Source organism: Cucurbita pepo, chromosome 6 (assembly GCF_057944985.1).
Source record: "Cucurbita pepo subsp. pepo isolate OVF chromosome 6, ASM5794498v1, whole genome shotgun sequence".
NCBI lineage: Eukaryota > Viridiplantae > Streptophyta > Magnoliopsida > Cucurbitales > Cucurbitaceae > Cucurbita > Cucurbita pepo.
Genome location: NC_141803.1, coordinates 1,412,184 through 1,434,149, shown reverse-complemented (window position 1 = coordinate 1,434,149; position 21,966 = coordinate 1,412,184). Strand labels below are relative to the sequence as shown.

Genomic DNA, 21,966 nt, shown 5'->3' with positions numbered 1-21,966 from the left:
CACTTTAGACGTAAACCGGTGCAATTTTGTTTCAAGATTCAACCCAAAAAACCAACCACACTATATCCACATCTAACCACTGATATGTGGGCTGTGTCTATCTATCCAAAGTTGGTTAAAACCTTCACAAATTCTAAACAAAAGCATGATGTTTGAAATGTAAAATCATTGAATCAGTCATCAAGCTATGAAAGTCTGAGCTACCAGGCTGCTAAAATCAAACCACTTCTGTTCTATCCACAACAAATCCCAGCATCCCAAAAACATTCAATTCGAAGTGTTCTTATGCTTATCAAGATGAACATTACAATTGTTGGAATTATGATGAGAAAGCACTTACGGAGATTAAGGAGAAAGAGAGGCAAATGAATCACCACCACCCATAAACCACCTGTTCGCATCTCCGCTTCAGCCATCGGAAGCTGTTTCTGAAAGACCCCTTCATTTTGCCTTCCACAGAGTACATCTTGTAGCTAGCGACCCTCTTCTTCCTCTGAAATTCAGGGTCCGACAAGCTCCAAGACTTGGGGAAAGACCCACCACCCTTTTCCCCTTTCTTCATCTCCATCTGGGTCTGCGCATAAGACGCAGAATATGGCCTCAATTCGTATGAGCTTCGAGGGTTTGTGGCGTAGTTGCTCTCTGTGTTGATGTCCCCGCCGAACCCATTTCCATGCGGCCTGTAATCTTCCATGGGGATTGGGAGAGGAGGAAATTTAAAGGGTTTGATCTTAAAGGGAAAAGAAAGGTTAATTTGAAGAGCACAGCCCTGGGGAATGATGGAAAATGTGGGGTCCGGATTTGATTTTCTTCGTTTCTTAGCGTTTCTCAGCGCTCGGATTGGCTGACTTTTGGAATTAAGTCTCGGTGGCGTGTTCGTGCTGCGTTCATTGTTGTTTATTGATTAGACATTTCAAAGCTTTGATTAAGCCCAGCTTTTCCGTTTGGAACAACATGAATTAGTGGATTATTGAAGATATTCTAATTGTGAGGCTCAAAGTGATATATCACCCGTTAAAACAGACAATATTTATTAGAATATTAGATTTTAGTTGTTACAAATGGTATGAGTCAGACATGAGCGATGAACACTCACCACAAGAGATGAATTGTGAAATCCATATCAAATGGAGAGGCTAATGGTTGGACATTGAATGAAGTGCCAGCAAAACATTGGCCCCTAAATGAGATTGATTATCTACTAGCAGTAGACTTGAATTGTTACAAATGATGTTAGAGTCATGGTTGTGTGTCAGCTACAACAATGGACCCTAGAGAGGGAAATAATTAAAATTAATGTTAGTGTACTTGAAGAAAATAAGCTCCATCAGCCAATAAAAAGGTGACACGTAGGCAGGTGAAAAGAGTGGAGGAACATATGAACCGCAGGTGATTAAATCCCACGGGCTTTGTTGAGGGCCTGGTTTAGCTAGAAATGCAAGGGATAGAAAGGGGCAAAAGGACAAAGTTCCGTCGTTGGCGCAAAAATTTGGAGGCAATGCTCTGACGTAAATCGCAATTCCCCCTCCAACCATAACCGTACTCTCCGATTTCTTGATTTATTCTTCTCCGTCTCGTTCGATTCTTCTCTGTGTTTCGATTTTTCGGCTTTCAAGGAAGATATGTGGGAACCCATTTGTTTAACTCTGGCCGCCGCCGCCGGCAACAATATCGGCAAAATTATTCAGAAGAAGGGCACCGTCATTCTTCCTCCTCTCTCCTTCAAGCTCAAGGTACGGTTTCTCCTTTTCGTTTCAATTTCCTTTCTCCATGTCAACGGGCGTCGTGATTTTCCCGACATTTCCTTCTGGGTCATCTAATTTCATGCGATTCGTCTTCTTTTTCTCCCTTCAACTGCGATGGCTAGTTGTACTGTTTTTCTTTGACGTTGATCTTATTTGATCTTCAACTTTTCCTTACTTTCCGATTTCATTGGGTTGTATTCTGAATGTAAACTTTCTTACAGCGAATTCATTGAACGCGTTGATGAATTTCCTCTTGTTGTTTGTGTTGTGTAGGTGATAAGGGCTTACGCTTTTAACAAAACTTGGATCATAGGTTTTCTGATGGATATATTTGGAGCTGTTCTAATGCTGAGAGCGTTATCCCTCGCCCCTGTAAGTCCTTTATTCAGCTACTTGCGCCCTTTTCTTTTCGGTTTTTGATCGGCATTGGTTTATTGGATTTTGGCTGATGGAAATATCAATTGCTGTTTTGATGCCCAAGTGACTTCCCTTGCATTATGTATTGTCTATCACTATGAAAACAGCATGTAACCTAAATATTTCATCTCTAATTTGATGTTACAAAACCATTGTGTAGATTACTTCTTTCCCAAGAATCCGTACCTCACAGGAAAATTCATACAGTTCTGTCAATGTAGCACGGACTTTTTCTCCGCAATATGCAATTCTTTTCTAATTTCCGTCTTTCAGGTTTCCATAATTCAACCAGTTTCTGGATGTGGACTTGCCATCCTCTCTATTTTTTCACATTTTTATCTGAAGGAAATAATGAATGCTGTCGATTGGATGGGGATTACGCTTGCTGGCATTGGCACCATAGGTAATGTAAGTTCATCTTTGTGTCATTAAGCTAACTATTGTTTTGATCCTTTTTTCGCCTTTCCTGTCTTTTAAAGTTCATTTTATGCATCTGAGGTTTATCTCATGTCTTGTATCTCAGCTTTTTGTGAATTTTCACATTCCTTCCTACTTCTGTAATTTACTTGGCCGTTTTTTTGGGTTTCATTTCAAGGGGTTGGTGCTGGAGGCGAGGAGCAAAAGGCGTCTGCGATATCGATTTTCCATTTGCCATGGCTAGCTTTCATCATTACCATCTTGTTTGTAGGTATCTTATATTATTGACACCTTACGGTTTATAAAAATCTCTGGCCATGTAAACTAGATAAGGCATTTTATGTTAGTTTAGTTTTATGGTCTTGCTTGCAGAAATATATCCTTCTAGTACTCTGTAAATTAAGCTGTAAAAGATGAATGTGTTGAGTTCTAGAAATGATTGGGTATATGTATATGTTCTAACAGGTTCTTCTTAGCGGATGGCTTCATTTCTACAAACGTCAAAGGAAAGAACAAGAGTTGGTAAATTCATTGCTTTAGTATTGACTTTTCACTGGTTTTCTTGTCCTCCCAAAAAATAATATGTTACACATGTATATATGTTGCAGATGGAATTTGAAGTTGTCGAAGAAATAATATATGGCTTAGAATCTGGCATTTTGTTCGGGTACTGTTCTGGCTTGCACTCTTTTGCTTGATGGAATACATTTCCTGCAATTATTATGGTTGAGGATGACTAATAGGTATTAGAACTTTGCTTGACTGTGAGGAATCATGGCTCCTGCCCGATCGCGGTGGTATCCTAGTTTGTCTCAAGTTGAATCTTAGCCAGCTTTTCTTTCGACGGTCAGGATGGATTAGAAAATGAAAAGAGGAACTTTTAGTAGTTCTATAATTGTTATGGTTGACTGTATACGGTCATGATGTTTGAGGACTGAGTATAAGCATGCTATAGAGTTTTTAGTCGTTTACACATCTATGGCTTGCGTCGAGCCTGATCGACTCCACTCTTTTCTCTCGAGAACTATTTCCATGCAACATTTTGAAAGGGAAATAATCCAATCAGCTTTTCAGATTCGTATCAGCAAAATGTTACAATTTAAATCTGCAATTGCAGGATGGCATCTGTAATATCAAAAATGGGATTCTTATTCTTGGAGCAGGGTTTCCACGAAATATTGGTACCGATATGCATCCTGATAAGTATTTGTTGCAGTGCTACAGGATTTTACTATCAGGTACTTTGAACTCTTGGTGATTGATCTCTTTACCATTCTGTTCTGCTTTTAGTGTTCATTGTTTTATTGACAGCTTTTGCCTGTGTTATTCTAGTTCATAATGATGTTGTCTTTTCTTTAGTAGACTCGAGGACTAAAACATGGGAGGGCAATTGTGGTGTCTACATGTGCTGCTGTGGCATCTATCGTCACTGGTGTCGTTGCTGGTATGCTTGCTTTGGGTGAAGAATTGCCCTCGTCACCGACTGCTCGCCTCTTCCTTCTGCTGGGATGGTAAACTAGAAATACATACCCGTTCTATGGTTTCTACATCACTACCTTGACTTGATAAAGAAAATCGTTAACTACATTCCGTGTTTATGATAACTGACTGGACGATTTCGAGGGTCCAGTGCATTAAATACTTGGAAAGGCTTAGCTAGTGAAGATTGATTGACAATTGGATGCTTAATTGCTGTTTTTTCCTCCTAGAAAAGAATGGTCTTTGGTATATACGTACGTCGAATACAAGTTAATCTGCGTTTGTGGGTTAATGTTATTTATGCAAGACTTTCTCTGTATACAGGCTGCTAATCATCACAGGTGTTATTCTGCTTGTGAGTTCAGCACGACTGACCCGACGTCTTACTTGGCTATACCGACGATTTAAGCGAAGTGGTGTGGATAGGAGCTTTGGGCATAGATCTGGATCATCTGTGCGCCTACGAGATTCAAGCCCCAGTGCAATCATTCAGACAACCACATTGCAGAATATGATGTTATCATCAAAAGCCAAGGCTGACGCTTGAAGACCGTGAAGACGGTTCACGTGTAGATATAATACCAATGTGGGAGTCCATCCAGGTATGAACATATTCTGATCTGGGTTGGAATTTGGGAATGCACTCCACTTTCTCATGGGTGTGTTTTTTAGAATTATACCTTCTTGCTTGCTTAGGCACCACATATTTCGAGATCTCCTTTGATTGATTGTTTCAATGTTTGAGGCCATTTCATAATATCCAATTACCCATTATAATGTATGAATTTTGAAGAATGATGATGATCATGATCTTAGTCAATTTATGAAGATTGTTCAACCTTTTATTTTCTTGTGTTATACTCCAAGGTCCTCTTACTCAAGAAATTACATTCCAAAAAGTTAGGAAGTATGAGATCTTCTAATCAACTTTCTTACTACGTTTATCCTCGATGTGAGTACTAAATATTATTTAATTCTTTTTCAAATTTTGGCCTAACACTGCAGGATGGAGATTCAAATTTATGATACTGTGAGATCCTACATGAGTTAGAGAGAGTAATGAAACATTGTTTATAAGTGTATTGAAATCCCTCCCTAGCAGATGCATTTTAAGGGAAAAGTCCAAAGATGACAATATATGCTAGCGTTGTACTTAGACTGTTACAGATATCTTTGGTCAAGAGTCTAATGTTTCAACTTGTCGAGATAATTGGTGAGAAGAATCAACCACCTTTCTTTGTTTTTCTTTAAATAACATCACATCCGTTCTTTCTTTCTACTTGGAACGCCGAAGCAATAACATTCGGCGTTTCAGACAAAGTTGAGTTGAGGGAGATGGATCCATTATCCGATAACCTCAGCTTTCCATGATCTCCATTATTGCGAACAAACATGTCTAGCAGATCAGCAAGCAGTTCTGTAGGCTGTGGGGACTCATTGTAGAAAGAAAAGGCCCCCCCATGAAAAGGTAGGAATTAACAGCCAAAACCATCCACTCTCCTAGTTTCTACCACTTAACACCCGCAGGCACTTCACACTCACCACTCTGTTAGCATTACCAATAACTCTTTAATGACAAAAAAAGAAACCCAGCATTCAACAACACATCTTTCCCAAGCTTTCATCTCCAAATTCCTTAGTTTACGATTCTTCCAATCACAACCAGCCATGTGATTGATAGCAAGACTTCCTCATAGGACTACGGGAAAGATACCCACAACACAAAAACCCTACACCTGCTGCGGGAATGGACGATAACCTGAAAAACCCATGTGACACTTTTGGCAGACTGACTTCAGCCCAAGCTTGTCAAATAAAGCTAGCTTATGATGAACTGGATTTCCAGAGGTGACAGACCATTGGGTTTCCTGTAATTTTGGTACCTGCTACTTTTGTTTGTCTGTGTATTGATATTTGGGCATATGATATCTCATTTAAACCTTTTTCTGGGAAACCTCAAAAAGGACAATATCTGCAAGCGGTAAACTTGGGCGGTTACAAATAGTATCAGAGCCAGACACCAAATGGTGTGCCAACGAGGACGCTGGCCCCCAAAGGAGGTAGATTGTAAGATCTCGTATTGGTTGGAGAGGGGAACGAAACATTTTTTATAAGGTTGTGGGAACTTCTCTCTAGTAGACCGTTTTAAAATTTTAAGGGAAAGCCTGAAAGGAAAAGTCTCAAAAAAAGTATATCTGCTAGTAGTCGACTTGGATTGTCATAGGGTATCTCCTTCAAATGGGAAGCTAAGGATGATTTACCTGATCAATGAGGTGGCTTTGGTGTCTATCAACTCATGAGTTGTCCATCACAATTAGGAAAAGATATATATATTCACTTTTGTCCAAAAAAGGAGCATAAGAAATCATATCCATTCGTTTTCAAACTGAAAGACAGCTGAAGCATCTGAATCATGCAGTTTGTCCTTCAAGCTCAGTATAGCTATGGACCTTTAAACAAGTTGAATTACAAGGTGCTATTATAATCAGTGAAGCACTCAACAGGATAATATGGAAAATAAGTAACCTATTGGTGGGACGAGGCCTTCAAAGTGCAAAGAAAGTGGTGACCTATGAGATCCCACATCGGTTAAAGCAGGAAATAAAACATTTTCTATAAGGGTGTGAAAACCTCTCTCTAATAGAACCGTGAGGTTAACGACGATACATAACAGACTAAATCGGACAATACCTACTAGCGGTGAGCATGAACTGTTACATGACCAGTTCACTAGATACATGACCAGTTCACTAGATACATGACCAGTTCACTAGATACATGACCAGTTCACTAGATAGGATTGGTGTTTGGATTGACCACAAACCAAGCACTTTGTAAATAGAAAGAGGCATTTATTAGAACTCAAATCACAAAGAACACAAGTACACAATGATGAACCACTTATGGCCCCATCACAACATGATTAAAAATGAAGACCCATTACCACTTACCAGTCATGGGTTATGTTCTTGGCACTGGTCGTTACCAAGCTGCTCCAATTCCCAGCTTTCATGTGGAGCAATGTGTTCACTGAATGGAGTATGTTCCTGCACAAACCAAGAATTAGAATGGCTTTAGTTTTCAGAGACAGAATTAGAATGGCTTTGGTTTTCAGATAGATACCTCCATTTTCTCCATGAGTTCCTTTGCTGTTGGAGCAGATATCACAATCGCTCGAGCACCAGGCTTAATGAAACCTTCCACAACGCCATTATCAAACAGAGCCAACAAAGAGTTGTAGTAACCATCAACATTAAGCAGCCCAACCTGCGCAGAGTAATTAAGCTTAATATACAACCTTCAACCACATAATTTGCAAAGGCTACGCTTACTGGTTTCTTATGGATACCCAGTTGAGCCCAGGTTATCATTTCCAACAGCTCTTCCATTGTCCCATACCCTCCTAAACCAAATAACAATCATACATTAAACACACTATTGGCTACAATTAGCTTCAATTAGCTACAATTATGTGGAGAGTTACCAGGAAGAGCAATAAAAGCATCTGATTCTCGAGCCATTGCAGCTTTGCGCTCATGCATGTCCAAAACTGTTCTTACCTCCCCAACAGTTTGTCCAGAAATCTATCAGGATCATCCAACACAATTTACAGAGACATGTTATGAGTTTAGAGACACTAAAATGGAGAAACAAACTTAGCTTATATACCTCATGGGGCATCAAAGCTTTTGGAATGATCCTGCATCAAAACATGAATCAATAATACATTCGATTCTTGCATACAAAACTGCCCAAATTTGGATCTATCCTACCCAAGAACATGGCAGCCTCCATCGTATACAGTCTGTGATATCAAACCCATAAGCCCAACACTTCCCCCACCGTACGCCAAATCAATCTTCCTCGCGACCTGGAAATGGAAACCACAGAAACAAGAACATTAAGAAATAACCTAATAACGCAATCAATGGTAAAACTCAATGGATTGGAGAAGAAGCTAACCAGTTCATTTCCGAGATCAAGAGCAGCATCGCTGAAGACTTTCCGATGGCCGGAGTTGCTGCCGCAGAAGACGCAGACTCTCTTGAACTTGCTTCTTGAATTGTTCGCTTCCATTCACGATCGGAGTGTTTGTTAACATAAATGGTGAAGAAACATTGGGAAAAGGCAGTAGCGGCGGTATCTTCTACAGATTATACCCTTTTATATATATATATATATATATATATATATATATATGGTGAAGGATTGAAACTCTTCCCAAAAAAGGAGAAACAAAACAAAAGGGAATTTCAGAACCCCATTACTAAAAGAGACAACAAGAGAGGGGGTTTGTTTGGAATTTGAGGATGTTGAAGGAATGGAGCGAAAAACGGCAATTAGAATTGGGAAGAACAGATGATGGGGGCCTTTATATATCAAACCACGACCACCCCACATGCCTTCATTCCCTTTCTAATTCCATCTCCCATTTTGTCGCCCATCCGAATCACCACCATCACTCTTTAAACAAATTAAAGTAAATTAAACCTTACAAAACTGAAACTACTCTCCTTTAATCATCTTCTTCAATCAAGATAATCACATTGCCACGCTGTGATTTCCAATTGGCTCCTTCCCTTTTTTTCCTTTTTCTTTCTTTCTTTTTTTTTTTGTTCTTGTTCATCATTAATTATTGCACGAATTATTGTCCCCATATCTTTGTTTGCTATACATCTCATTAGTAGATGTTTCCAAATCATTGCCTTTATAACTTATCAATTAGACATTAGTTGTTACTTCTATGAATCTCAGCATAGCTAAGTAGAAAAATATCAACTGTTTTCCTATTTTATTTATGCAATGGTGGAACTAAATAAATTATTTTATATTTATAGAAATTAACTTTGATTTTAAAATAAGTTTATAAAAAAAATTAACAATAATATAATATGTATAAAAAATAATTAAAATATTAAAAAAAATGAAGATATTTGAGTGGAATTAACGTGTATTTTTATGGGATATATTATACCACTTACTTACGTGACAAATATATTTTTATTAATATTATATTTCAATTAGTTTGGTTGACTTTTGAAGTGGGAGTATGGGGATTTTTTTAATGTAAGAAATTAAGGGTGAAGGCTACGCCAATCCAAATAATAATTAAACTACAAATATATATATATATATATATATATAGACACTCACACACATAATACAAGCTTTGGGGTTTCTTAATTAAAAAAATAAAATAATTACAAATGTTAAACTTTTATTAATGTCGGCAAGTCTGGTGTGTTCTAAAGTTCTAATTAGTGGATTATTTTATTTATTAAAAAATGTAGTTACAATAATTTATTTGGAAAAAAAAAAGAAAAAACAGGTGCCGTTGGATTTCGTTGGTCGACCCAGACGTTACCAGTATGGCGTCCAATAGGACAACCCAGATTAATATATATATTATAGATATGCACAGTTCATTGTCTTTTTTTCTTTTTGAAATTTGAATTTAAAATAGTGATATTTAATTATTTTGCTGTGTTTCATAAAATATTTTTTTGATTTTGAAATACAAAAGTTTTTATTATTACTGGTGTATCGATAACGACAAAAATGCACATTTTAAAGAAAAAACGAAGTCTTTTTAAAATCAATTTATAGGTTGACGTGGAATATAATTTGTAAAAATTGTAATTTCCTCCCAATTTCAATATATATATATACTTTTTTTTTCCTTTTAATTATTATTATTTTTTTTTTAATAATTTAACATGTAAATAGGTTACTTATTTTTAAGAGATTATCGAACATATTTTGGAAGTTTTTCTTAGTCATAATATGATTTAGACATTTCCTCCTTGGTTCGTCCTAGTAGTACTAAACAGAGCATTGGATTCCAAAGGGATGGGTGAGATCGGACGGTGGGGAATCACCTACAAGAAAGTGATGAAATAAAGAGAAAAAGAGGGCTTCTGGTCTCCTACGTGTTTTTTGTTCTGCTATCATCTATCTACCCGTGCTTTCTAGCGTGCCTTTTCATGGAAGATTTGTTTGTTTGTTTTTTTCGGGGAAATCGAGGGTGGGGTAATTTCGTAATATTGTAAAACCCCAAGAGTAAAAAAGAAACCTTTATGGCCTATTGAAATCGAGCGGGAGGAAGCCCCACTAAGCGACCTCCCTCCCTCCATCGTTATATTTTGAAATTCAAATGGGAAGCTGTGGTTGGTTGTCCATGAACTCTCCACTTTCCCACGAACAAAACTAAACCCATTTCTCTTTCAAAGATTTTGAATTGTTCCTCTGCTCAAAAAGGCTGGAGTTCCTTTCTGTCCTTAAGATAACCATTGCCTCTAAAGCTTTGACTATCTGATATCATTTAATACTCATTGCTCTGTTTCTTCTCTGATTTGATGGGGGGTTCTGGGAAATGGAGGAAGGTCTTTACAGGACAGAGGAAGTCTGAGAAGGACGACAATGTGAGCTGAATTTTGGATTTGTTCTTTCTTTCTTTCTTTTCCAATCTGTTTTTGAAGCTTGGCAATGGTGATTGTTTGTTTGTGTGTGTTTTTACAGGAGAAGTTGTGTAGTAAAACTAAGAAATGGAGGCTATGGAGGAGCCCTTCAGGGGATTTGAGCTCTGTATGGAAGGGTTACAAAGGGGCACATAAAGCAGCTTCTGAAGGCTCTGATTCTCCTCGTGCGCCTGATTCTTTTACTGCCGCCGTCGCCGCCGTCCTCCGTGCTCCGCCGAAGAATTTCAGGGTTGTCCGCCAAGAATGGGCTGCAATTCGGATCCAAACTGCATTTCGTGGTTTCTTGGTACAACTCTTTCCTCTTCATGCTAATAAGTTTCTAACTCTGTTTAGGACACCATGGGAAGTTCTTTACTGATTTGGTCGTGGAACTTTTTGTAGTCTAGGAGGGCTCTTAGAGCCTTGAAGGGAGTGGTGAGGCTTCAAGCTCTGGTGAGGGGTCGTTTGGTGAGGAAGCAGGCAGCTATTACACTGAGGTGCATGCAGGCTCTGGTTAGAGTCCAAGCTCGTGTCCGAGCGCGTCATGTGAGGATGTCGGTTGAGGGGCAGGCTGTGCAGCAATTGCTTAATGAACATCGCAGCAAGGCTGATCTCCTAAAGCAAGCTGAGGTTGTCATAATACAAGGAGAAGATGTTATTATGAATTGTATATCAAAACATCGCCATTGAGAACTAAAGTATGCATTTGGTTCATTTGCAGGAAGGTTGGTGTGATAGCAAAGGGACAATGGAAGATATCAAAGCTAAGTTACAAATGAAGCAATATGGAGCATTTAAGAGGGAAAGAGCAATTGCTTACTCTCTTGTTCAGAAGGTATAATAGTCGAGATACTTCCGATCATGTATCGCGTGTCGGTTTTTCCTTTGAGAAATAATATCTCAGTTTGGTTTTTGTGTTTATTTTTTGCTCTCCAGCAATTGAAGGCAACACCAAGCTCAACTTCGCAAATAAATGCATCGATTTACGCTCTTAAGAATTCCGAGTTCGACAAGAACAATTGGGGATGGAGTTGGTTGGAGAGATGGATGGCAGCTAAGCCATGGGAGACAATGTTGAAAGAACAATCTCGCACTGATTCCATTGAGGTCACTCCACCACCTTCAAAGAAATGTATAGAGTCTATTGTACCTAAACATTCCATAGTTTCTGAACCAGGTTTGGTGAAGATTCGGAGAAACAATGTATCCACTAGGATATCTGCTAAACCTCCCTCAAGTGGGCAAGCTCGTTCTTGTTCCAGCCCAAGTTCTGATTTCCGGTATGATGAGAGCTCTGTTTCATCTTCGATCTGCACGTCGACAACTCCTGCGTCGGGGAATATTTTCTCAACCATTGAAAGACCTGAGAATAGCAGTTACAGTAGGCCAAGTTACATGAACCCTACAGAGTCGACGAAGGTGAAGCAGAAAACAAACAGTCACTTATCGCATCGAGTTCAAAGGCAGTCCATGGATGAGTATCAATTCCTTCAGAAGTCAGCAGGTTTCTCTAATGGGGATTCTAAGAGCAGTGCTGGGTCTGATTCATCAGTCAACCCCTTTAAGCCATTCATGCTGTCCACACGATTGGATAAGAATGGAACAAAGCTAAGATCATGAGCAATTAGAGAGAGGCTCGCTTATGAAACCTGTTTCTGTTCATTCTAAAAGAGTTCTGCACTGCCTTATTTCTTAATTCCTGCCATCAAAATTGTGAATCATTCGACAGAGTTGTATTGTGTCAGATCCAATGGAGAATGGCTCGTTCTTTGTATTATAGCTCTTGTTTTTGCCACTTCTGCAAATTTTGTTTAGAACTCTTGGCCTAAGCTTATATTATTTGGATCAGATCCTTTTGATCAAAGAAGATTTTCTGTTTTATGTAATTTCAGGTAGTAACTAACACCAAAGATGGTTTTGGGGAGAATATATATTTTAGAAACATACATAACCTTCTTTTGACATAGCTTTGATGATTGACACTTAGCGTACAAACTGATAGAATAAGATTCTCACAGCCTAGAAGATTTTGGCCACAGTCAATGTAATACCCTCTATTTACGGTTAATCACTCTGAGCTTGACACCATTCTTGAAGTTGAGAATGACACCATACTCAAGTTCAAGAGGATGTTCCATGGAGAGGGAATGCCTAAATGCAAACTTCCTATACAAATGAATCAAAGTGAGCTTCAATTCCTGAAGGGCGAACTTCTGACCGATACATGCTCGAGGACCAATTCCGAATGGGATTAAGGCATAGGGGTGTCTTTGTTTCTCCTCTTCTGCATCTGGATCAAACCTCTCGGGTTTAAATTTATCAGGTTCTGGAAAATTCTTTGGATCCTTGGCAAGAACTCCAAGTGCTAACCAAACCCATGTTCCCTAATCTCATAAAAAAGAAGTGTCTTTCAATTAGTTAGACTGATTCACTAAGTTGCTTGAAGACAAAGATGCATCAGTTAGTTTTCATTGAATTACCTTGGGAAGAAGATATCCACCAATCTCCACGTCTTTAGATGTCTCCCTAGCTACTAGAGGGGAAACAGTGTAGAACCTCATAGCCTCTTTAATCACCTGCCCTCAGAGAATACGATAACAATGAATCTTCTCATGTGAGAGGTCTTAAACTATAGAAACGAGAACATAACCCAAATTACTTAACCTGATCAAGATATGGAAACTTTTGTTGAAGATCATTAGCTGTTGGTATCTGATCTGATGGACCATAGTTGTCAATCTCTTCTAGCAACTTCTTCTCGACTTCTGGATGTCCAGCAACTAAATATACAATAGAAGACAACGTGAATGCTGTAGTAGCTGACCCAGCAAGTAGGTGTTCGTACGTGACTGCGCTAATGTAGTCTGGAGAGAAGACATTCCTTGATACCGTCTCTGACTCTCTTGCTCTCAAAATGAGAGATAAGAAGTCTTTTGAACTTCGATCGTTACACTTCATTCTCTTGTCCACAATCTCATTAAGCCGACCACTTAACTTCTGATTTGTCCGGTCAACTTTCCAGTCCATGGTGGATGGTATTCTCTTCAGGATTTGTCTAAATGGTTCTTGGAGTATAGGAACAAGAAGTCCCAAAATGATTGAGAAGGAACCCGATAAATCCATCTTGAGCTGCGTTGTGGAGTAGATATGTTGATTGATGAAGTCTGAAACTTCATCATTTTTGCTGTCATGGCCATTGGTACCACAAGTTTTGGTTGCTTGTGGATTAGAGAGCCCAAAGTTGACACCGAAGGCTGCTGTTCCAATTACATCGGTGGTCAATTTGAGGGAGAGATTGGAGAAAGGGATGTCTTCCTCGACAGAGGAATGGAGATTTTGAGTGGCAGTTTCAATGATTGATTGCATAGTAGGTATTAGTCTCGTTAGATGAGAGGGCTGATAGACCGATAGTATAGTGTTTCGCATTGTCGACCATCTTGCATCCCTTTAAAATTAAATGGAGTAGTTAAGCAGTTGATAGAGTTTTTTTCCCCCTTAGAAAAGGAAAGAACGAAAAAGAAAAGTACCTTGTGAAGAAAAGACCTTTCTGATGAAGCGGGGAAGCTGATATTGGAGAAGGGACACTTCTATTTGGGATGTCCTTGAATTTCTTGATACCAACTTCTTTACAAAGCTCAGGGTCTGCTATAATTATCAATGGCTGCCTACCCATATGGAACCTGTTTGATTAAAAATAGTTGGAAGAATTTCATTAATACAAGCAAAACCAACATTTCATTCCCTACACAGAGGTTTCAGGGGTTACCACCCTTCACTGTATGTTCGAGTAACTTTTGCTGTCGGCAAAAGGAATTATAGTGCAATCCCATCAAAATCTTTGGCCAGTAGCATATCATTACAATCATTGAATATTGCCACACTGTTATTCCCTTTTCATTTCACATCAATAGATATCATCAAATTCCCCTCGTCTATGTACATCCATCCATCGATTTCGAAATTTACAGGGGTTATATAGAAATACTTGGCCATTTATATTCATAATTTTACGAAAAGAAAAGATTTTAAGAGCGTGCAAGTGAATAGAACCAAATCATGCCTACAATATCCCTCTAACTGCACAGTCGAGCTAAGGTAAGATAAGCGACGTCGTTTGTTGACCATCTCCGAAGTAAAAAAGGAAGGATTTTTAAGATAGGAAAGTCAGAAGAAGAAGACAGGAAACTGACCTGAAGATAGGGCCATATTGGGAGGCGAGGACAGAGAAAACGTCTGGGCCGTACTTAGCCAGCAAGGGAAGGTGTCCGACCAGCGGAATAGCTGGTGGACCAGGCACCCTTCTCACTCCCCAGTACGGTCCATAGAAATAAACCAACCCCCCTCCCACGACGCACAACGTCGTGAACAATAGTGCACCCACTCCCACAGGCACACTCGCCACCACTGTTCGAAAAAAACCATCCATTTTTCTCGATAGCCAAAAGGAGGAAAAGGGAGAAGAAGAAAGCGAGAGAGAGAAAGGGAAAGGAAAAGGGAAAGCGAGAGTGCGTTGACTGTTGAGTTTATTTTGTTGTGGTGCGTGGTTTGTGTTTAAATAAGACAATTGGGGAGGGAAATGAAAATAACAAGAAGAGGGTGGGGGTGGCAGTGGGAGTTTCACTAAGATAGGTTCTTTTGTCGGTACACGAATGATTATACGAGTGGAAATAATGAAACGACCATCGAAGTCCTTTTATTCTTCTGTTATTCTGCATCGTTGAAATGTTTGGATGGTGAAGAATTCATCATATTCTGCAGTCTAGTTTGCTTTTTTCATAATGTTTAACACAAAATTCAACTCAACAATACACTAAACGGCAAAAGAAGCCTCTAGTGGAAGAGTAAAACTAAATCCCATATCATCCAGTGGCAGTTATTTTCTTCTACACCCCTCGGGTCGAACTGAAAGAGATTATTTTTTCAGAGGTGATCTTTAAGTTTCAACGTTTTGTACCAATCCATCCGACAGCGGTACATTATTGATGCGTATCACGGTACGCCCACGATGGGTAAAGGGACAGCTTATTCTTAATCATATAGACGCACTTGAGACAGCTAGTTCCTAATATTCCAATTTTGAAGGCAAAGAATCAAGTCCTGCGTACATCATCGATTTCATAATACATGGCGAATATTCTTATAGGCTTGGATCTATATGGAAAATGAAAATTCTCATGGAGGCGGTTTTGTCGTAAGTGGTAGGAATTTTCTTTGAGCAATTTTGTTTTGTATTGTGACTTTTCTCAAACAAAGATATTAAATTTTAGACGTTGCGGCTTTGTCCTGGTCTCGTGTATTCGGTTGTTCATATACCTCATCATCATCAACTCAGTGTTTTCTATATATTTGTGTGATGGATGAGGATGGGGATGAGGATGGGGATGAAAATGGGACATGGGGATAAGAGAGTAATTGAATCAAAGATGGATTTGTGAGTTTCAAAGTGATGGATTTGTCACAATCTTGACCTGCACGCGCACTTTGTCATGCAGATAAAACCAGAGTGGCCCTGGACCAGCCATACTCAGTAGTTGATGGGATTGGAAACTGGACACGTTTCTAAACAAACATATATATATATATATATATAAACTGTGCAAGCAAATATCTAAAGAAAAAGAGCAGAAGCGGTGGAGAACAGACAGTGGAAGGGAAACTAACTTGGTCGGCCTCTGGTCTTGGATTCCATACTAGCAAGTTGAATTTCCTGCAAAATAATGACACCAAAAGAGGAATCAGATCAGAGTTTAGAACTGTTAAACAATTTAATGGACCCGAGCTCAAATTATGCAATGCAAACAATTATGGACGTCGCCCACTCACCACCGTATGCGCATCGCAACCATCTTCAAGAACAGTCATAAATTGTAGCAAATCCCCAACGATCCAGATATCCTTCAGTGAAACTCTGCAGTAAATAGAGCATAAGAAAAAGAGCCACAGATCCAAATTACAGAACTACGATTCCAAAATTTCCAAATTATAACTTCTCGAATTTTGAGTATTGATTTTATCATCACACAGCGATTGGACTATCGATTCGTGCAAGTATAATCTTCTTCTGTTTTTCCTAAAACTCGCACAATATTATCAATAGCTAGGGCGAATTTATCAACTCATTCATCAAAACGAACGAAAATCCTCGACATATCAGCTACGCGATGGAGAAACAACAATCCATATTTTTCAACAAATATGAAATCAAAGAACTGAATCGATGAACTTTCAACAAATATGAAATCAAAGAACTGAATCGATGAACTTATGGCGCTATATAAATTACCGCGCTCTTGAAGTAGCCAATAACAGCATCGCGGCACCCCCGGTCATCCATTGCTGTTTCCATCAATGATCCTCTTCCGGTAGCAACAAATGTGCAAAGTTTAAATCAATCTCGTAAACCATTACAGAAGCAATACTTTTACAGTGTCAATCAGCTTCAAATGGATACCCAAAATGTAACGCTGATCGGAAGCTGATCGAAAAATTGGAGGGAATGGCCACAGCGACGTCAGAGGATATACGAAGAAAATAAGCCCCTTGGTTTATTTGAACCGGGTTTAACTTAATCCAAACAATTAAAGCCCAAATTACCCGAGCTGTTGGGTAACATCCAATTGGTCTTCAAAAATGGGCTGCAATAATCGGCCCATCATTTTTTAGTTAATTAAATAGACACAAATATCTAAATTTATAATTAAACTTTATTTTAATTAAATATAATAAAAGTAAATTCAAAATTATATAGTTAGGTCAAGCATATTATTTTTACATGTACTTTAAATAAACAATTAATTATATGAATAGGATTTAGTGGAGGACGGAAATCCTATAGATATTGTTAGATAATTGAAACCAGCTCATATAGATACTCTTATTATTTTTACATTGATACCCTTATTTTTAAATCTCGGAAAGCCTCCAAATCAATATATTTCCTCTTTGGGCTTCCCTTCAAGATTTTAAAATGCGTTTGCTAGAGAGAGACTTATTGTTAGACGAACACCGCTTTCCACAATGGTATGATATTGGCATGATATTGTCTACTTTGAATGTAAGCTCTCATGATGGCTTTGCTTTGGGCTTCTCCAAATACCTCAGACCAATTGGGTTAGTATTAATCACTTATAAACTCATGATCATTCCCTAAATTAGGAGATGTGGGACTTTCATCATCAAACAATTGTAAGGAATATTTTGTTTTCCTTTTCAACCCATATAATTATCTCACAGTCGAGTATTTTTAAATATTAATAAATGGAGGAAGGATTTTTTAATAGGAGAAAAAAAATGGAAAATAAGGAAATGTAAGTTTAGGAGTTTTCATTCTTATATTAATTTTTTTTGGAAGGTATTATTAAAATTTTTGAAAATACACGAGTGTTTCTCGTACCGAATAAAAAGAATATAGGAGTATTTTCTACTCGTTTTACATAAATATTATTTTTATAAAAAAAAATATATATAGTGACGCTAGAAACCCAAGTGTACCACTTGGTTATAGAATCGAAATGCAATAATGTGAGAGTTACTTTATCTATTATTAATAACACGAAAGCACACGCCGACAAAATACCTTAAACGCATCACATGCATTTCAATAACCTTTCCGAATATGAAGAGTCCCTCCTTCCTTGCTTGTCGCTTTCTCCTCCGACCCATATTTCATTCTCTATATTTTCTTCATTTAATTTTATTATATGGTTCATACTATGTATTTATACTATATATTATATCATTTCTGGGTATATTTTAATATTCCATTATTTGATGCCCTCAATGTGAAAACTTAAATGGGCCCGTAATTGAAGACGAAGCGATTTATTGAGGGCGGCGGAGTAAATTACAAATACTGCACAATTTTCCACGCCGATTACTGGTGGGAATACGACAAATCTCCATCCCAATAAAATTTAAATCTTTTGCGTAAAGTCGATCAAATTTCCTCTACTCGCCGCGTTCCCGCGTTACGTCGTTACCCATTTTCCAGTGGGGATGGGACACGTGTACGGTTGAGAGTGTGGAAGGCGATCGGAGCTCCGGTGGGGGACTGGAAGGTAAGCCCGACACAGGCTCAGATCATGGCGTCAGCGGGGACAGGCAGTGGGTGACCTGTGACTGTCATGGCAGTTGCGTCACCCATGTGTCACGATAAGCCAGTCAACGAATTTTAATACTCCAAAAAATGAATAAATTGGTGGCCTTGTCCAACGGCGCCGACAGATTTAAGGAGAGACGAAGTGAAATGAAAGCAACTACACACGAGTAATGGGCCGGGTTATGGGCATCGACCCGGATTCCATACCGGCCAAGGGTTGTATTGTAAATTTTATTATTAATTACACAGAAATTATATATATAATCCAACGCCACGTTTGGAAAACGACATCGTTTCAGCAAGTTGTTTTCCTTTCCTGGAACCAAGCTAATGGCATACGCACAAGAAATAATTTTTTAAAAGTTGTGGGGTATCATAATTAAATAGTGGATTGTACTGGGGGATGGAACATGATTAGACAGAAGAAAAGGGGCGAAAGTGGGAAAGAAAAAATGTATGCAGAACGTAATTAATAGTGGTAGTTAGTGTAATTAGGGGATTGAAATTATAAGCTTAATAGTGGGTTATTATTGAGATAATTATCATAATAATTTAATTAGTGAAAAAAATCAGAAATTATGACGTAATCGCTTGATTATCACGTCCACACATATGGCAGACACACTAGTTGCCACCATGGACGGTGGATTTTGAACGTGGACTTTATGGGTAGGGTCCACGCCAGCCTTATAAACATTTTACTTACCATGCTGGGAATCCAGGTGGCCCGGATACGTGGGATGGGTATTAAAAAAATTAATTTTACCAGAGAGGGAGGGTCCGGGTGTGCGGTCAGCTCCACGTTGCTCCACGAGCAGAGGAGATTAAATGGGGAGGCCACGTGCAAGGGAGGGAACGTCATGGTGACGTGGGAACTGAAACTTCTCTCCGATGATTATGTCATGAGAGTGGGAGTGGGAACCGGTGCCACTGGTTACCATGTAGTCCACGTCAGATGACTTTATTTTTCTTTTTGGATGTAAAAAAATAAAAATTACTGAGTGGCAGTGCTGAGGTGTTACATGTTTTAGTGACGTCAAGGCGCATTCTTACCGTTCGACGTCGAAGTCAAAGTGACGCCATGGTCATTTACTGCCATGTTGTCCTTCTTCCCACGCTAATGCACGGGCAAATATCCGGTGCTTTCGAACCACCGTTGTATAATAACTTACCCCTCCACGCTCCTCCTTCGTTAGTGTTCTCCACGCTCTTTGTGTAGTTCCAGTATATTGTATTATTTGAGTAGCGCGTGGTTAACACGCGCGAAAAAGGAGGTGAAAAGGTAGGGAGAAAAAGTGTATTAAAAATGGAGAAGTGACGTGAGCAAAAGCGCTCTCCACTCTGCTTTTTATAAAACCACTCCTCTTCTCCCTCCCCTCTTAGCTCCCGCTACCACTCCTCTCTCTTTCTCTCAAATTTTTGTAATTTTCTGTCCTCCGGCGATGCAAGGCCTACGACGGTGCTCCGACGACCTCCTCCACCTGGACTTATCGCCACCGCCCGCCTCCCCTTCTTCTACCTCCCTCTCCATCGACGTGGCCGAGTCCGCCGAGACTCGAATCCGCCGCCTCATTTCCGAACACCCCGTCATCATCTTCAGCCGCACTTCTTGCTGCATGTGCCACGTCATGAAGAAGCTCCTCGCCACCATCGGCGTCAACCCCACCGTTATCGAATTGGACGACGAAGAGATCGACGTCTTAGCAACCTACTCCACCTCCACCACCGCCACCACCACCACCACTCCTGCTGTCTTCATCGGCGGTGCCTTCGTCGGCGGCCTCGAATCCCTCGTCGCCCTCCACCTCAGCGGCCACCTCGTACCTAAGCTCGTCGAAGTCGGCGCTCTTTGGGTATGACTTTTAATCACCCATAGTCACTCACTCACTCACTCACTCACTCCAATATCCTCTAATTTATCCCTTTAATTGAAGATATAATCTTAGGGGTACGATGGGAAAAAAAAATAATAATGATGGATCTATGATTTTGGAGTTTGGGCTATGGTTGGTGGTGAAATCAATAATTAAAAACATCCGGATGCTGCCGGAAAAGGAAGAGGTGGCGGATAAGTCCGGTACGGTGGCAGAAAGTAGACTTTTTTAGAATACTCGCGGGAGCATGCGTGGCACGTGGTGGGATGAGGATTGGGTGGGGTCCCATATCACTTATTAAGCAATCAGCACCGTTGAATGTGTAGACTTTTGTATTTAGGGGATTTTCTCTCTATTCTCTTAATCTATTCCATTCTACTCTCAATTTTATTTACATTTATCGTTCTTAATATGGGAATTATTCATAAATTAAATAATAATAATTCTTGGAATTGAAATTGAGTGTAAGACGAGATTACTTAAACGGTAGGGAAATTCGATCCTAATTCCAATTTGAATGAGGAATATTAGTGGTGCTTTGAATTAGGGAATTAAATGCGGAAAATAAAAATAAAGGAATATGGTTGGGTGGTTTAGATTAAAGGGAATTTAAATAATTAATATTATTAATGTTTATTTTTGACAATGACGAGGTAATAGTAAGGTACTACTTACTGTACTTCAGACATATAATAATTTAACTTACCAGATTATGTGTTTATTTTTTTCGTATAATAATAATATTGAAATTCCATTAAATGATGGGAATTTAAAATACCTTCTAAAAGCATATGATAAAAAAAATATAGATAATTTCTCGTTAAATTTGAAATCCTAATATCATATTATAAATTAAAATATCCTAATATCATATTTTTGTTTTTTTTTTAATTGATAATTATTAATGTTTTCATCACAGGATGGGTTTTGAAGAGGCATTGTTTAACAATAGTGCTAATAAAGACGGCGCCGCCGCCACTGCCGGAGATATAACCGGAGATTTTCTTGGCGCCTACACAGCAAGATCATCGTATGTTTCAGAATCGTGAAATGATAAACGACATGTCGAATAATTTGGATTGTTCTTGTTGTTCGAGATTTGAATTGCACCAGAAGACGACATGTTGTAAAAAATGGAAAGAATTGAAAGGACATAAAAAATAAAATTTTAATGGGTATATTTTGTATTTTTCACTTATTTAATGAAATAAATATTTTTCTCTTTTCACTTATTTAATGGGTATATTTATATTGAAACAAATGATTGGAATTAAGATAAAGATAAAATTTGAAGACAATTAAATATCTAAAAAGCATGAAAATAAATATTTGGAAATTTATAAAATAAAATAGAAAAATAAAAGCATAGGACTATACGACAATTCGTTTTAAGGGTTTAGGGAAAAATAAAAGAAACAAGCTGTACGACAAATCGTTTTAGTATTTGGGCTTTGAAATTTCAACTAAACGAGAAAGGA

The 21,966-nt window shown here is 38.7% G+C and overlaps 5 protein-coding genes across 7 annotated transcripts; 3 read left to right on the top strand and 2 right to left on the bottom strand.

Moving 5' to 3' along the window:
• The first annotated feature begins 1,426 nt into the window (after positions 1-1,426).
• On the top strand, positions 1,427-4,903 carry LOC111796568 (putative magnesium transporter NIPA9). The gene is made up of 9 exons (XM_023679242.2): positions 1,427-1,733; positions 2,019-2,117; positions 2,436-2,565; positions 2,758-2,846; positions 3,045-3,101; positions 3,188-3,246; positions 3,697-3,817; positions 3,942-4,090; positions 4,383-4,903. Exons 1-9 carry the CDS (start codon positions 1,623-1,625, stop codon positions 4,603-4,605), a joined length of 1,038 nt encoding a protein of 345 aa, XP_023535010.1. The 5' UTR covers positions 1,427-1,622; the 3' UTR covers positions 4,606-4,903.
• Positions 4,904-6,889: 1,986 nt separating this feature from the next.
• Positions 6,890-8,459, bottom strand: LOC111796584 (cytokinin riboside 5'-monophosphate phosphoribohydrolase LOG8). Its single transcript, XM_023679272.2, has 7 exons — positions 8,022-8,459; positions 7,832-7,929; positions 7,728-7,758; positions 7,543-7,642; positions 7,391-7,461; positions 7,182-7,325; positions 6,890-7,105 (listed from the first exon to the last, which is right to left on the bottom strand). The coding sequence occupies exons 1-7, from the start codon at positions 8,133-8,135 to the stop codon at positions 7,013-7,015; spliced, it is 651 nt and encodes a 216-aa protein (XP_023535040.1). The 5' UTR covers positions 8,136-8,459; the 3' UTR covers positions 6,890-7,012.
• Positions 8,460-10,135: 1,676 nt separating this feature from the next.
• On the top strand, positions 10,136-12,293 carry LOC111797560 (protein IQ-DOMAIN 6). The gene is made up of 5 exons (XM_023680604.2): positions 10,136-10,480; positions 10,578-10,823; positions 10,919-11,146; positions 11,238-11,351; positions 11,453-12,293. The coding sequence occupies exons 1-5, from the start codon at positions 10,415-10,417 to the stop codon at positions 12,134-12,136; spliced, it is 1,338 nt and encodes a 445-aa protein (XP_023536372.2). The 5' UTR covers positions 10,136-10,414; the 3' UTR covers positions 12,137-12,293.
• Positions 12,294-12,431: 138 nt separating this feature from the next.
• On the bottom strand, positions 12,432-17,013 carry CYP711A1 (cytochrome P450, family 711, subfamily A, polypeptide 1). Of its 2 annotated transcripts, XM_023680601.2 has the most exons (7): positions 16,800-17,013; positions 16,340-16,424; positions 16,178-16,223; positions 14,044-14,196; positions 13,181-13,961; positions 12,997-13,092; positions 12,432-12,900 (listed from the first exon to the last, which is right to left on the bottom strand). In XM_023680601.2, exons 4-7 carry the CDS (start codon positions 14,187-14,189, stop codon positions 12,571-12,573), a joined length of 1,353 nt encoding a protein of 450 aa, XP_023536369.1. In that variant the 5' UTR covers positions 14,190-14,196; positions 16,178-16,223; positions 16,340-16,424; positions 16,800-17,013; the 3' UTR covers positions 12,432-12,570. The 2 variants fall into 2 exon arrangements, with proteins under 2 accessions (XP_023536369.1, XP_023536371.1); XM_023680603.2 differs by lacking the exons at positions 16,178-16,223; positions 16,340-16,424; positions 16,800-17,013 and adding an exon at positions 14,707-14,994.
• Positions 17,014-19,982: 2,969 nt separating this feature from the next.
• On the top strand, positions 19,983-21,716 carry LOC111797304 (glutaredoxin-C6). 2 transcript variants are annotated; one of them, XM_023680283.2, is made up of 2 exons: positions 19,983-20,467; positions 21,408-21,716. In XM_023680283.2, exons 1-2 carry the CDS (start codon positions 20,057-20,059, stop codon positions 21,417-21,419), a joined length of 423 nt encoding a protein of 140 aa, XP_023536051.2. In that variant the 5' UTR covers positions 19,983-20,056; the 3' UTR covers positions 21,420-21,716. The 2 variants fall into 2 exon arrangements, with proteins under 2 accessions (XP_023536051.2, XP_086980735.1); XM_087124609.1 differs by lacking the exon at positions 21,408-21,716 and adding an exon at positions 20,549-20,882.
• The last annotated feature ends 250 nt before the right edge of the window (positions 21,717-21,966 follow it).

Excerpts from the sequence above, each read along its gene's own strand:
- LOC111796568 (XM_023679242.2), top strand. The coding sequence starts at position 1,623 with ATGTGGGAACCCATTTGTTTAACTCTGGCCGCCGCCGCCGGCAACAAT. Across the intron at positions 1,734-2,018 it reads CTCTCTCCTTCAAGCTCAAG|GTGATAAGGGCTTACGCTTT; the intron begins GTACGGTTTCTC and ends TGTGTTGTGTAG. Across the intron at positions 2,118-2,435 it reads GAGCGTTATCCCTCGCCCCT|GTTTCCATAATTCAACCAGT; the intron begins GTAAGTCCTTTA and ends TCCGTCTTTCAG.
- LOC111797304 (XM_023680283.2), top strand. The coding sequence starts at position 20,057 with ATGCAAGGCCTACGACGGTGCTCCGACGACCTCCTCCACCTGGACTTA.
- CYP711A1 (XM_023680603.2), bottom strand. The coding sequence starts at position 14,942 with ATGGATGGTTTTTTTCGAACAGTGGTGGCGAGTGTGCCTGTGGGAGTG. Across the intron at positions 13,962-14,043 it reads AAAGGTCTTTTCTTCACAAG|GGATGCAAGATGGTCGACAA; the intron begins GTACTTTTCTTT and ends TTAATTTTAAAG. Across the intron at positions 12,901-12,996 it reads GTGGATATCTTCTTCCCAAG|GGAACATGGGTTTGGTTAGC; the intron begins GTAATTCAATGA and ends TTATGAGATTAG.
- LOC111797560 (XM_023680604.2), top strand. The coding sequence starts at position 10,415 with ATGGGGGGTTCTGGGAAATGGAGGAAGGTCTTTACAGGACAGAGGAAG. Across the intron at positions 10,824-10,918 it reads CTGCATTTCGTGGTTTCTTG|TCTAGGAGGGCTCTTAGAGC; the intron begins GTACAACTCTTT and ends AACTTTTTGTAG. Across the intron at positions 11,147-11,237 it reads ATCTCCTAAAGCAAGCTGAG|GAAGGTTGGTGTGATAGCAA; the intron begins GTTGTCATAATA and ends GTTCATTTGCAG.
- LOC111796584 (XM_023679272.2), bottom strand. The coding sequence starts at position 8,135 with ATGGAAGCGAACAATTCAAGAAGCAAGTTCAAGAGAGTCTGCGTCTTC. Across the intron at positions 7,643-7,727 it reads AAGCTTTGATGCCCCATGAG|ATTTCTGGACAAACTGTTGG; the intron begins GTATATAAGCTA and ends TGATCCTGATAG. Across the intron at positions 7,462-7,542 it reads TGCTTTTATTGCTCTTCCTG|GAGGGTATGGGACAATGGAA; the intron begins GTAACTCTCCAC and ends TATTTGGTTTAG.